The sequence below is a fragment of the Fusarium musae genome, chromosome 7 (genome assembly GCF_019915245.1).
Source record: "Fusarium musae strain F31 chromosome 7, whole genome shotgun sequence".
Lineage (NCBI taxonomy): Eukaryota > Fungi > Ascomycota > Sordariomycetes > Hypocreales > Nectriaceae > Fusarium > Fusarium musae.
The window spans coordinates 2,829,704-2,843,352 of record NC_058393.1 but is presented as its reverse complement, the minus strand read 5'-3'; the positions used below and the strand labels follow the sequence as shown (position 1 = coordinate 2,843,352).

The window sequence follows — 13,649 nt, the reverse complement described above, 5'->3', positions numbered from 1 at the left end:
TACTTCCATCAGTAACTCCTCGGCAACTCAAGAACCTTTTCACTGATATAATTCAATATCATCTCCCTACTAACCGGCGCAATCCTCGGAACAAGACACTCCCTAAACCACCTCTCAACATCATACTCAACCGCATACCCCATCCCCCCCAGCGTCAACACCGCCCTCTCACACGCCCCAAACGCCGCTTCAGCAGCCATGTACTTTGCACTATTCGCCGCGACCCCAACCTCTTCCTCCCCCTCGTCATACAGCCTCGCAGCGTGGTACGTCGCCAGTTTTGCAGCTTCAAGCTTCATGTACGCGTCGGCCAGTGGGTGAGCTATTGCCTGGTTCATCCCGATTGGCCGTTTGAATACAACGCGTGTTCGTGCGTAGGATGCTGCTTTGGTGAGGGCTGCGTAGCCGAGACCGAGGGCTTCGCCGGCGAGGAGGCAGCGCTCAGCGTTCATGCCGTGGAGGATCATTTTGAAACCTTTGTTTTTGGGTCCGACGAGGGATGAGGGGGGAATGGTGTAGTTGTCGAAGAATACTTCATTGGCGTCGACGGCTCTGCCGCCCATTTTCTTGATCCGTCGCATCTCGAGACCTGGTTGGTCACGGTTGAGATCAATACAGAAGAGGGAGAGACCTTCGCTTGACTTTGTGACTTTGTCTAGTGGTGTAGTTCTCGCGAGGAGTATCATCTTCGAGGCTACTTGCGCACAAGTTATCCAAATCTTCTGACCCGTGATGCTGAATGAACCATCAGAGTTCTCTTTCGCTACCGTTTCCAGACGAAGCGTATCAAGCCCAGCGTTTGGCTCCGTGACTCCAAAGCACACTCTATACTCCCCCGACACAATCTTCGGAATAGTCTCCTCCAATTGCTCCCTCGAACCAAACTTGGCAAGAGGTTGCGTCGCGTAGACATTAGCATGAATGCTCTGCGCACCCGCCATACCAGCGCCTGATTCCGCGATCGTCTGCATCATCATCGTGGCCTCTGAGATACCCAATCCTGAACCCCCTAGTGATTCCGGAAGTGCAATACCAAGCCAGCCGGCTTTTGCGAGAGCAGCGTGGAACTCCTTTGGGTCTTGCTCATCTTGGTCATGGGACTGCCAGTATGTATTGGGGAATTCAGAGCATATTTTGCTGATGGCGTCGCGGACCGTTAGTTGGTTTTCTGAGAATCCTGTTAGGCTCATGAGATGTCTGGAGGGAGTTGTTGAGAAGGCATGTCGTTGGGCTTGGTGAGGTGGCGATTGGCGGAGATGAATGAGGCATCGTGAAGCTATTCGCGACATCTTGAGAGTCGGGTTGCGTATCATCCTCGAATTGAGTGTTTGATTTCTCGTAACTTGCAGTCAATTGCTGATTGGTGATCTAGTGAGCTGGATTCCAATAGGTAGGCAAGACCTGATGATGTTCAAGCGCTCTTTGTGTTGAATGATGATGAGATGCGGAGAGACCTTGGGGCAAGCTGTCAAAAATACCCGGCCAACAGTCTTGTCTATACCCACTAAGCTCGTCTTCGTAGTTTTGTCAGCCACGAAAGCCTTCGCCAAGCCCCGAGGAGCAAGAATACTTCTGACATTGAATCAAGGTGCCAACATCAATGGTCTAAAGGCCCTCTAAGATATCCATAACTTACCTAAGTCTTAGGACAAAGGTCTCAAGCTTTCCTGTCTCTCCCAGCCAAGTAATCAGTGTCATGAGGTTCAAGACTTTTACTTATTTCCAACATCTAAATACCCTCTATAATACACGCAAATCACACTTTTCACGCCTCAATCTTGGACTTAACCCACTTCTCCAGGCCTCCCTTGGCGATAATCTCCTGCACATTAGCAGGCAACTCCCCAACCTTCTGCTCCCACTGCTTGCCATCCTTTTCCGTGACAACGACCTTTGACCTCCTCACATCCCAGACAAACTTCCACCCCGTTCGTCGAGTCAGCGGCTTCTCGGTGTCGTTCTTGTACGTCTCGCGCAGACGCTCCACGAGGCGCGGCACCTCGACGCCCATGAGCGCGTTGTTGATGCTGTTGCGGCTGAAGATGTTGCCGAAGCTGCCCGAGACCACAAGCGGGATCTTCTTGGCGAGGATGGCGGTCGCGGCTTGCTCGCGGGATGAGCCGCAGCCAAAGTTGAAGCCTGTGACGAGGATGTCGCCGGGCTGGGCGATCTTGCCGAACTCGGTGTCGTAGTTCTCCATGCAGACTTCGGCCATTTTCTCTGTTGAGATGTTATCTTCGTATGTGTACTTGCCTATCAAGCTGTTAGTTGAGTCGGGCAATGCGGGCGAGTTAACGTACCGGGGTAGATGCCATCAGTGTTGATGTTGTCGCTGTCACAGAAGACAATCTCACCCTCGACCTTCTCAGGGAAGCCAGGGAGAATCTCAGTCAGCGACTCCTCTTCAGAAGCAGCAGGGCTTGCTTCCTCAGCTGTACCCTCTGACTTCTCAGCAGCAGCAATCAAAGCATCGGCCTCGTTGATGATCTTGTCGAGAGCATCCTCAATGGACAAAGCCTTATCAGCAACAAAGTTACCGCTTCCTTCGCCAATGATGACCTTCTCAACACCCTCAGGCTTCTGGTACCAGCCAGGGCCAGCGATCTTGCCTTGGAGAGCGCTTGCAGCCACAATCTCGGGGCTGGAGAGGTATGCCTTGGCCGATGTAGAGCCCATGCGGCCCTGAAAGGTGTTAGCTTCAGGTCACAGTTCAATGGTTAAGAGATTCTTACCTTGAAGTTACGGTTACTGGCACTGATACCGACCTCACCAGGCTCAAGAAGACCCTTGCCCAGTCCGATACATTGTGCGCAGCCTGAAATCATGGGAATGGCGCCAGCTTCAACCAACACCTGCCAGTCGCCAGCCTCCTCAGCAATCTTCTGCTCAGGGACGGATGCCGCAGAGATGTAGAACTCGACACCGGGGGCAACCTTGGCAGGCTTACCCTCCTTAGCAGCCTCACGGAAAACACGAGCAGCAGCGGCGATATCAGAAGCTCGAGAGTTTGTGCAAGATACAAGGTAAGCCTTGTTCACGGGAATGTTCTCAGCCTCGAGCTTGTTCAGGGGGGTGGCGACCTTGACGGAGTTGGGTCCTGAGACAATCGGTGACAGAGTTGAGAGGTTGAGGTACAGCTCCTTAGCATATTTAGCACCAGGGTCAGCAGACATTCTGTTCTGCTCGAGCTCGTCGATTCTCTTGTGGTTGATGCGGTCCTTTGAGGAGCCGTTGAACATGGCGTTTGTGGTGGCCTTGGCACGGTACCATGAGATGAGCACATCGTCAACAGGGAAGACACCAGCGAGAGCACCCCACTCTGTTGTCATATTGCTGATGGTCAAGCGCTCATCGACAGTAAGACTCTCACCTCCAGCAAACTCGATTGCGTGGTTCAACACTTGATCGTCGCGGAAGAGGCCGCAGAGAGCAATAATGACATCCTTTCCGGTGACACCAGGGGGGAGGATGCCAGTGAAAGTGACCTTTGCAACGGGGGGAACCTGCCACCAGGTCTTTCCGGTAGCCCAGATTGCGGCTGCGTCTGTTCGAACAACAGCAGTGCCCAGACATCCCACACCTAGATGTGTGTTAGTAGCCCGAAATGTAACTTTGGCAGAATGTCCTACCTCCGTACATATTGGAATGAGAATCTGAGGCCACGGAAACTGTCTCTGGCCAAGCAAATCCTATCCGTGCGTTAGTAGACTATTTCGTTAAGCGATCTCAGTGTTTTCATACCCTCTTCGATCATAATCTGGTGTCCAATTCCCCTTCCGGCAGGAAAGTTTACAATCCCATGCTTCTCGCCGAATTCACGAATCGAGGCGTACTTTCGAAGATTGGCCTCTGTGCGATTACCCACGTCATGATCGATTGTTAGCACTTTTGAGGTGTTAGCGAAGCTATTCCCGAGTCAAGGCTGAGTCCATGGTCCGAGGTAGGCCCCAGGCAACATCTACACTTCGTAGGGCACAACTCACCAAGTTGATGTCTATCATGGATCTTTGAGGCTCCTAGGCCCGCGAACTTCTTATGGATGGCGGCTGTGTTGTCGTGACTCATAATTTTTGCCGGATTTAGTGTGATGTAGTCGCCGGCCTTGATCTTCTTGCCTTGAGGGAGCCCGACGGCGTGTTTTTGGGCGATTTTCTCTACGAGAGTCTGAGGATTCTCTACCACGGGCGCCTTCTGGTACTGGAAGGCCGAAGGGTTAGGAGTAGACGAGTTCTCGAGTTGAGTATGGAAAGCATATTGGCGTCGGGCACTCGGCGACGTGTAGGCGCGGTGTTGTGTGGCGATGGCGAGGGATCGAGAGCGGGATAACAAGGTTCGAGATTGAAGCCGCGCGACCGCAACGGCATTGAGAGCAACTGCTCTCCTCTATGCAAAGCGTCAGTTAATGTTTTAAAAGACTAAAAGGAAGTGGCCGGGAGATAAAGGGGAGTGTTCAAGGCGCGATAGCGGGGAACCGAGGTCCCATGATGGGCTACGGGAAGAATATACATACAAAAGCAACCATTGTGAAAGCTCAATCAGATACCGATAACAAATACCATACCAGAAAGCTAATTCTGGATCGTGACGGCGACGGTGTCGGGTAGATGGAAAAGAGTGCGAGTCTTAGGTTGGGGATAGCTTCATGTTTTTTGTTTGCGAAGCCGGCCTCGGAGGGGATGGGTCATAAAAAATTCCTGGGGAAATGTGAGCGGAATAATAATGGCAGTGACGTGATTGGTCGGAGTTTGAGTACCCTTGTACCCGGAACTTGACCGCCTGCCGAAAGTGGAGCCCGAGGCTTAACTACGTCTCAAGAACGACTCAAGATGTTGATGTTCAATTGCAGGACATTCCTCTCTTTTAGAGCTATAAAGTAATTATCATCTATCTCGATAAGATATTTTGATGACATCACCTTAAGCTCATGACTGATTTTTCCTGGGTTTCTGCTAGAGAATCCCAAGTTTAAAATCCCCAGTCTAAAAGCGACGGTACGGAGTACTTGAGGCGGTAACTTCACATGCCCCGTGTAGACTAACCTGTAGTCTCTTGACGACAGTAACAATTAGGAAGGAATATCGACCACATTTAGAGATAACTCCTGTTCAATATCAAATACCAAGTTGTGATTTTTATCCACTTTCAGAGATATCGGCAACTCGACCAATTGGCCGATCACCAGCTGTATATCTATTCGCGTTCCCCTCCAAAGCTCACCCCGCATCACTTACACAAGGCATCATGTCTCTCCGCAACCTCAAAGCCACTGCTGCAGACGCGGCATCACACCTACTCGAAACATTCTCCAATAAAACCATCATCCGCCGTCAATTTCTCGACGGAAACCAGCTCCAGAAATTAGCACTCACACTTAATCGGCCAGTCCTGGACGGCCAAGACGTATCTGAGAAGCCGCCAATTAAAGGCACGCCTATACCGCCTGGCTACCACCTCGTGTACTTCACACCAAATGGGACAGAACCTGAATTAGGCGCTGATGGGAGCGATACCACTTATAATGCCTCTGAGCCGTTCACGCGGAGGATGTGGGCTGGTGGTAGGATGACATGGGCTCCTACTGTGCCGCTTCGGGTTGGTGATAAGATTATGGAGAAGACGATGTTGCTGAGCGCGACGCCGAAGAAGAGCCGATCAGCTGGGGAGATGGTCCTCGTGGAGGTTAAGAAGGAGTTTTGGGGGCCGAAGGGTTTAGCGTTGACGGATCAGAGGTCCTGGGTGTTTAGACCTGAGATTGATCCTAGTACTGTGAGAGAGCAGCCCAGAGTGCTTGAGGATGCTGTCCGTGGGCCATCACTTATCAGAGATCTTGATGCCAAGAGTGAAGGTAAGCATGCGCAGAAGATTGCAGGTGTTGGCTAAGAGACCTAGGTGTCCCCATCAGAGAACTGCGCTGGTCGCCAGTCGGCCTCTTCAGATTCTCAGCGCTTACCTTCAATGGCCATATGATACACTACAACCAAGACTGGACTCGTAACGTTGAAGGCCATCCAGCTGAAGTTGTTCATGGCCCTCTCAACCTCATAAACCTGCTGGATTACTGGCGAGACAATCACGGCAATGGCGGAAGCCCAGGAGGTATCACATACAGAGCCATGTCACCTCTGTATGCTGGTCAGACGTATAATATACGGACCTCAGCTGAAGGCGGGAAGACTTGGGAAATCCTTGTTGAGAAAGATGGGACGGTTTGTATGAAGAGCGAGATCACGGGATTTTGAACTTAGGATATTTAGTATAGATTTAGGAATAATTCATCATAAACCTAGTATGAGATGATCAAAGTCTTCTAGTCCATAAATCATATCCTATCTTGCTTCAGTGACTTATGTTGTTGGCGCAGAGTCTAGTCCACACATCACAGAATAAGAGCACAGCCAAGGGTTCGAGAAGTGATTTCTCCTTTGTATACATTTCTACATCTCTTCGCCTCAATCACACGATAAAACGTGACGTAGTAAGCATCTGCATTAGTCGAACTCTACAAATGCGCCGGCCATGCAATAGTGCCCATTCCTCCGTCTAAATCCAATCGCTCTAGCATACAAATAAGCTCTTTACTCTACTCTACTCTACTCTACTCTACTCTAACACTCCAACTTTTTAGACAAGGAGCATGCGCGAAGGATCCTCAATATACTTCTTGACAGTGTTCAAAAAAGTGACAGCCTCTCTACCATCAATGAGGCGGTGGTCGTAGGTCAAGCTGATGTACATCATCTACCGAAGATTAGTCTTGAACCATGGATTAAAGAGGGGTAAACTTACAGGTCGGATGACGGCCTCACCCTTGATGGCGACGACTTCTTGACGAATACCGTTCATGTTGAACACAGCGGCCTGGGGGTAGTTGATAACAGGAGTTCCAAACATGGAGCCAAAGATACCGGGGTTGCTGATGGAGAAGCTTCCGCCCTCCATGTCCTCCATAGTAAGCTTACCATCACGAGCCTGTACCCATTAGCACCATCCCCACCATCACAATCGTCATAAACATACCTTTTTAGCAGCAGAAGCAACCTCCCTCTCCAACTCAACAATGCTCAACTCATGTGTATTTCTCAACACAGGCGTAACCAAACCCTTAGGCGCCGAAACAGCAATGCTCACATCGACATAATCGCGATACGTGATGATCTCCTTCTCCGTGTCGATCATGGCGTTGATCTGGGGAACCTTTTGCGCAGCGAGTGTAGTAGCCTTTGTGAAGGCGCCCATGTAACCGAGGCGAACGCCGTGCTCTTCCGCGACTTCTTCCTTGTACTTGGCGCGCCAGGCGATGATGTTGGTCATGTCGACTTCTTGGATGGTTGTTAGGGATGCGCATGTGTTTTGGGACTGCTTGAGGCGTGCGGCGATGGTCTTGCGCATGCGTGTCATTTTCTCCTACGAAATTGTTAGCTTGAGATAACGTTGCTTTGGTTTGGGTGGACTTACGACTCGCTCGCCGCGGGAGGGACCGCTTGATGATCCTTGGACGGGAGGGCTGGGCTTAGACTCCTTGGGCGCAGGCTTCGACTCAGCTGGCTTTGAAGGCTTGGGAGCTTCAGAAGGAGCAGCTTGTTTCTCCTCGGCCTTGGGTTGCTCAGCAGGCTTTGACTCCTCCTTCTTAGGCTCCTCCTTAGGTTTTGACTCCTCGCTCTCACTCTTCTTAACAGAACCCGCATCCTCACCCGTCACAATACGCGCAAGGTCCTGTCCAACAACAACAGTGTCGCCCTCCTCAGCAAAGTACTCAGCAATAGCACCAGGCTCACTAGCATTAACAAGAACATCAATCTTGTCCGTCTCAATGCTCGCGATCTCCTCATCCTGCTCAACCGCCTCGCCGACCTTCTTGGGCAAGCTGGCTAGTGTTCCCTCGGTGATGGACTCTGCCATGGGCGGCACGGAGACGATGTACGAGCCATTGAAGATGCTGGAGTTGCTGAAGAGTCGTCGTTGGGGATCGCGCTGGCACAGGATGGCGCTGTGTGTGAGGCTGGCGCGGGAGAGGGCGACGCGTGATAGGCCGGAGAGGCCTGTTGCGGCCTTCATGCGCATGAATGAAGCCATTGTGATGGTTTGGGGGGGGCAATTGAAGGTGGAAGGGATGGGCGGATGATGGGATCGTGGGGAAAGGAAAACAAGCCTGACAAGTTCTGAATTAAGCGGGCCGAGCTTTGAAGGTATCGCACGGACTTGCAGTACCTTTGGAGATGTTTATACGGGCAAAAGGGAATTGTACCAATATTTACGGGATATTATAGCTAAACTTGCTATAGCAAATACCTAATTGCTTTCCTGCTTCATATTGTGTTGTTAAATCGCAAGTATTAAAGCCAAATAGAGTGCTTTGCAATACGTCACTCAGGTGAGGTTCAATTCGACATCAGCAACTTACAAGCACTCACCTTGAACTGCGAAAGCTGTCGCTGCTGGGAGCAAGGAAACTACTGACATTAGATCAGGATGCCATAATAAGCTGGTCTGAAGATCTCCTAGATCCACAATATATTTACCTAAACCTTTTCATCACTTAGAATAGAGGCCTCAAGTTTTTTTGCTTCCCCTTGATGGCTCGGTGAGTGACCTCTCCGTAAACTCCTCCCGCGGGATAGGCGGAAATACCCGGACAGTCGCCGGACATTGAAACCCGACACCAAAATTCGTGAAGACTAACATCACGAGCAGCTCTGCCAACCACTCAGAGGAACAACTTAATAATCTGTGAGTTCAGGTCCTTCCATCGGCTTAACAATTGCAACGCCGAAAGCTCACGGTCAGAATGGGTTTGCGAATCATACAATTCCTCATTTTGGACGATGGCTCCGTACTTTGCGGAGCAAGCTGAGCAATAGCTGCGGCAATGTTCGGCATAACGACTCAACGTCATGTCATGCCTGAGGCATAAATATCCAAACTCATGATATTTAAATCTCCAGCGCCCATGACCTCCTGGATGATTCCGTGTCAAGCGAATGCAACTGGAATGCTAAGAAGGTTGAGGCTGGCGGGCCGACACCGTTGTGCTGGTACAGAACCTAAATTCGACCGCGCATGAAGCAACACGCAGATGACACAACATACGACACAATGGACGTTTTGCTTGAAAATTAAGGTTCAGTTGGTATTTTATCCAGTGGTATCTAAGGTAAACAAAATAACTCAGCCTCGCTGATATCATATCCAAAACGCCGAGGGTCGCCGCCCTGTTTCATACACTATCGTCACGCCGTTGTACAGAAACAGCCGTCTCTTCATCACCGCGGATCCCCATCTCGCTGCTCTCATAGTCCTTTGCAGATGTATATTTTCTAAAAGGGCTTGATATCGTGGTCTGTGTACCATGTGGCCATTCGCCTATGTCGTATAGATCTGGTGGATTATTGGATAGTTCGTGTGTTGAGCTTCCGCCGGATCGCGTCTTGGAGACGCTGGTGAGGCGGATGCCGTTGCTGAATGGTGCGCTGAAAGGGGCGCTTATTTGCGTTGATTGGCCGCCGCTGTTGGAGGTGAGGAATGAGCCTGGGAGGATTTTGCGGGCGACTGGCCGAAGCATTGGGAGACAAGCTGTGAAAAGTCAGTACTGGTCAAAATGGCAGTGTTCGATGTGGACATACCAGCGATTACGGCAAAGTTGCACTCAGCGATTGACCAAGCGTAATGCTGTCCCATTTGCAGCGTCATCTCCTTCGAATCCGACTTGAACTTGAATGACTCAATGAGGACGAAAATGGAGGCCAAACAGGTCATTGCACCAAACGCAAACAGCGCAATGACAGCAACCTTCTGACCCTTGGGTAAATGAAGTTTCCCAACTTCAATAGCGGGCAGAATAAGAATCGCGCAATCGATCAAGACGTGCGTCAAAACTGTCGAGAAGAAGAAGGTCGATTCGCGGATATGGCATTTTGCGTCCCTCGTTGCTTGGTCTCCATCCCACAAGGCTGTTAGTGGTAGACATTGCAAACACACCATGAAGAGTCGCAGTAGAAACCACGCCACTGTGATGCATGAAAGGACTTGAATGGGGATTCGAATATCGGAGAATTGAAAGAGACGCCAGTAAAAAGCGAGGATGGCGAATTTCGAGAAGGCGATGGCAAAGGTGTAAGTGAAGCTCGTCGTCCACATATGTATCCACGCCAGTCGGTTCTTATCGTGAAACGTGAAGTCGTCTGTAAGTCCAACCTCCATTGGCTTTCCCAAACCATCCTTGATCCATATCATCCCATTCGTCAACAAGGCCAACGAGCCCAACTTCAGCCATGTCAGAACCCATCATATCCATTTGAGAGTTTAACATACCCAGCCAGCAACAGCCAAAGCATCATCAATGCCATATCCAGCTTTCGTGATCTTCCTCGCAATAAGTCGAGCAATAAGAGCCAAGGTCGCAAGAGGAAGTGTTATGGCGGCCGAAGCAATGATATTGGGGGTATCATCCCTCATGATGCATCATCGGTAGTATTCCTAAGGTAACAAAATGGAGTCCCCCGCAAAAAATAACAACAAGCAGTTGAGAAAGCGGGAACCAAGATCAAGAAGAGAGAAATGGGGAAGTATTAAAGAGTCGATGGGGCAAGAAAAGGCAGACCACCAAGCATTTTCCCCAGACACCGACTCATGCGAAAAAACCGGACCATGGACCCAACGGCTGTTAGGCTTGAAACCATTTTGTAAGGGGGGGCAAAGGAAAGAGAAAAAAAACGCACTATCAACGCCCCTGGCCCCCCCACGGGGAGAACTGATGCTCGTGATGATATCGACGTTGGGTCTGGGGAGTTTGGTAAACTCGACCCATTTTTGAACTCCACTGAAAACAGAACGACAAGCGCTGTGATTAGACAACGTCAGGTGCTCAATAAGACGATCTCTATTTTGACTCTTGTTTTTGGAGAATCGATATGACGATCCCAGTGGCGAAAAACTCTTTTCACCACCGCGGCAATTGAATTGCTCACTGTGAGGCATTGGAACCCTGGTTAAATGGCGCGCCTCGTGCTGACTGCGAGCTGCCGCTTCTGGCGCTGTCATGGAACCAGAATGTCACGCATTGATCGCCCGTTGCCTCGTCTTCAGCTCGGCCTTCCATGGGTTCCAAGAAGCTTCAGACAACCTACCTATTCGGGCGTAGTTTCACCTCGACGCTTCAGTGAACCAATGGTGAGGTGAACTGCGACAACCAGATGATGTGGGATATATTGTGGGATATTCACGTGCGTGCTTGCAGCATCATGTATTTGATAATCATCCTGTACTGGTCAAAAGAACAAACAGGGTCATGCATGTCTCGCGATAGGGGTCTCGGCCCTTGCTGTAGCTTATCTCGAATTATGGATCTGTAAGCTTGGAGATGAAGCCAAGGAAGCTATTCGGACCTTTAGCATCCAGGGCTGCGAATCCGCCAGGGGGTTCTTAGTATCAACTTGCATATTCCGAAGCTGCCGACATGCTGGTTACTCGGTAGACAATGGGTTTGTAATCATTCAGAAAAGTTTGACTGAGAGAAAATTTAAGCTACAGTGCAGAGCAATAAAAATTAGAACCGTTGCGGAACTGGTAAAACTTGAATGTCTCGGGGAACTTTTTCGGGATGACGCATGTCCGTTGAACTTTCAAGGTGGGATCCCGAAGTCTCTATTTGCTTACCAACGTTAAAACTTCAAGGATCACTCTACTGAGAGGCCATGTCCTGGAGACGGACGAGATGCTCCTTAGATCAGCTCAAGGTCAATGAGTCCCACTGAGCTTATCTAGTTCCACAGTCGAGACCCTGAGGAGGATCTTCTTGTTCTTCGTACTCATTGGATATGGCCGTAAACCCGGTTCATCCCCGGTGGTGGCGCCTCACTGGTCAGCCTCATTTTCGGCAGACGCTTTGGACTCGGGGAATTTGTTAGTGAAGACATTATTCTCCGAGACGTGACATGCTGAAGGCGGAGGGCAAAAGGAGAAGACGTAAAAGACAGAAATGCACTTTTAGTTGAATTGATTTCGCCACTGTTGAAGATGGTCATACAAACCCCTTTACTTTATTCTGGAGCTTGTAATCGAAGTCCCAAACTCACGCAAGGGTTTCCATCAGCTTGGTATGTGAAGCCTGTAGCTCCAGTTCTCAAGCTACGATAGACAACACTCCAAAAATAGCTAAGCTTGCAAATCTGCCTTCTGAAAACGTCCATATGTTGGGTAATAGTAAACGAACATGGTAATACCGGCGGATTTCAAGGTCATTATGATCGTATCCTCACTGGGAGTATACCGTCAGACTGCGGCTGAACTCATTTATACCAAGTCTCGAACATTCTAAAATGACAAAAATGACCAGTAAACGCCTACGCTATGCATGACCATCAAGAACATGACGCAATGTCAATAGCTCTTTATTCAGCATGTCCATTAATTCCACCCTTGATACCCTCCAGAATTCCAGACCACTGACCACCATGTCGAATCTTTGTGACATCCGAGAACTGATCGCACGCAATCTTGCGCATGACAAGGGTATCCTTTGCCTTCTTATGCGTCTTTCCATTGCCGTGGAGAAGGTACTCCTCAAACCAGGCCTCCTCAGATTTGTCAAAGGGCAAAAAGGTAAGTTGGCTAGCGCGCTCGGAAAGCTCGTCGTGTGGACTATCCAAGACAGAGGCGATCAATTGACGGAAGAGCATCTCGCGAGTGTGCGGAGATCGGGTTCGGGAGTAGAACAGCGCTTCTGAGATGTTGGTTTTCGCCATCGCGCCGAAGAGAAGCTCAAGAGCAGCTGAGGTCTTCAATTTGGGCTGCACGGTGTAAAAGTATGACAGCGCAATGCTGTAATCGCCATCCTGAGCTGATTGGACGAGCACGGTCATAATATTGTCGGCAAAGTCGGGGATCAGAGAAGGATGTGAAATGTACTCGAGCGCTCGCTGTAAAGTCCTGTTAGTCTCTGTTTGGTAATCGCAGACGCCAACCATACCGAGTATTCCTGACGATCCAGATACCACAGGCCCTTCATGAAGATTTGGTATTTCTTGGGCATACCAGACGCATCCACGAATGCATCAGAGACGCTCTCGCGGCCTGCTGTTAGGTCGAAATCGAGGAGGATGTAGTAAAAGATCGAGAACTTGTGCTGCATTGACATGGTGGATTCACAGATTTGCTGATGCAATTGCTTCAACGCATTGTCGGTCTTGGGAGGGTAGATCTTGGCTGAAATCACGAGTTAGAATGTTGCAATCAGTTCGTGAGACAAGCATACCCTTTGTTATGCCCACGGCCCGTAGAACTCGATCAATGAAGAGAGTGCCATCAAATTCCTTGCGCGAGTGTTCAATGTCTCGCTGGGTCTCGCGATCGTACGGGTTCGCAAGACCCTCCGCAAATACCTCGTGCAGATTGGTGTAGTCAAACATTTTGGCGACGGGGATACTTGACTGTTGTCGTAACACCAGCCAATGTTTTGATAGCCATCAAGAGCTTCAAGGCTATCGCGAAACGGGCAATCAAGGCTCCGTCGCGAGATCACGTGATGAGAGCCGCCCCGCGGCCTGTGCCGGTACGTATTGTTTACACCGACCGATTTGGACATTTCTAAACAAACCAACGCGGGGCGCAACCAATCTAATTCGTACAGCTTCCCCCGACACAACAACCCAGTC

The 13,649-nt window shown here is 50.0% G+C and overlaps 6 protein-coding genes across 6 annotated transcripts; 1 reads left to right on the top strand and 5 right to left on the bottom strand.

Annotated features, from left to right (window-relative positions):
- Positions 1–58: 58 nt before the first annotated feature.
- Positions 59–1,289, bottom strand: J7337_010042 (uncharacterized protein; the record flags this gene model as incomplete). The annotated part of the gene is made up of 2 exons (XM_044827629.1): positions 59–102; positions 173–1,289. The coding sequence occupies 2 exons, from the start codon at positions 1,287–1,289 to the stop codon at positions 59–61; spliced, it is 1,161 nt and encodes a 386-aa protein (XP_044678223.1).
- Positions 1,290–1,765: 476 nt separating this feature from the next.
- Positions 1,766–4,522, bottom strand: LYS4 (mitochondrial Homoaconitase; the record flags this gene model as incomplete). Its single annotated transcript, XM_044827628.1, has 7 exons — positions 1,766–2,253; positions 2,301–2,682; positions 2,733–3,580; positions 3,630–3,689; positions 3,742–3,885; positions 3,984–4,383; positions 4,511–4,522. 7 exons carry the CDS (start codon positions 4,520–4,522, stop codon positions 1,766–1,768), a joined length of 2,334 nt encoding a protein of 777 aa, XP_044678222.1.
- A 719-nt stretch (positions 4,523–5,241) lies between these two features.
- J7337_010040 (uncharacterized protein) lies at positions 5,242–6,239 on the top strand (the record flags this gene model as incomplete). The annotated part of the gene is made up of 2 exons (XM_044827627.1): positions 5,242–5,845; positions 5,890–6,239. The coding sequence occupies 2 exons, from the start codon at positions 5,242–5,244 to the stop codon at positions 6,237–6,239; spliced, it is 954 nt and encodes a 317-aa protein (XP_044678221.1).
- A 382-nt stretch (positions 6,240–6,621) lies between these two features.
- Positions 6,622–8,073, bottom strand: J7337_010039 (uncharacterized protein; the record flags this gene model as incomplete). Its single annotated transcript, XM_044827626.1, has 4 exons — positions 6,622–6,738; positions 6,787–6,969; positions 7,018–7,404; positions 7,456–8,073. The coding sequence occupies 4 exons, from the start codon at positions 8,071–8,073 to the stop codon at positions 6,622–6,624; spliced, it is 1,305 nt and encodes a 434-aa protein (XP_044678220.1).
- Positions 8,074–9,214: 1,141 nt separating this feature from the next.
- Positions 9,215–10,452, bottom strand: J7337_010038 (uncharacterized protein; the record flags this gene model as incomplete). The annotated part of the gene is made up of 3 exons (XM_044827625.1): positions 9,215–9,570; positions 9,621–10,260; positions 10,309–10,452. 3 exons carry the CDS (start codon positions 10,450–10,452, stop codon positions 9,215–9,217), a joined length of 1,140 nt encoding a protein of 379 aa, XP_044678219.1.
- A 1,934-nt stretch (positions 10,453–12,386) lies between these two features.
- Positions 12,387–13,403, bottom strand: J7337_010037 (uncharacterized protein; the record flags this gene model as incomplete). The annotated part of the gene is made up of 3 exons (XM_044827624.1): positions 12,387–12,914; positions 12,965–13,200; positions 13,250–13,403. The coding sequence occupies 3 exons, from the start codon at positions 13,401–13,403 to the stop codon at positions 12,387–12,389; spliced, it is 918 nt and encodes a 305-aa protein (XP_044678218.1).
- Between the last annotated feature and the right edge of the window lie 246 nt (positions 13,404–13,649).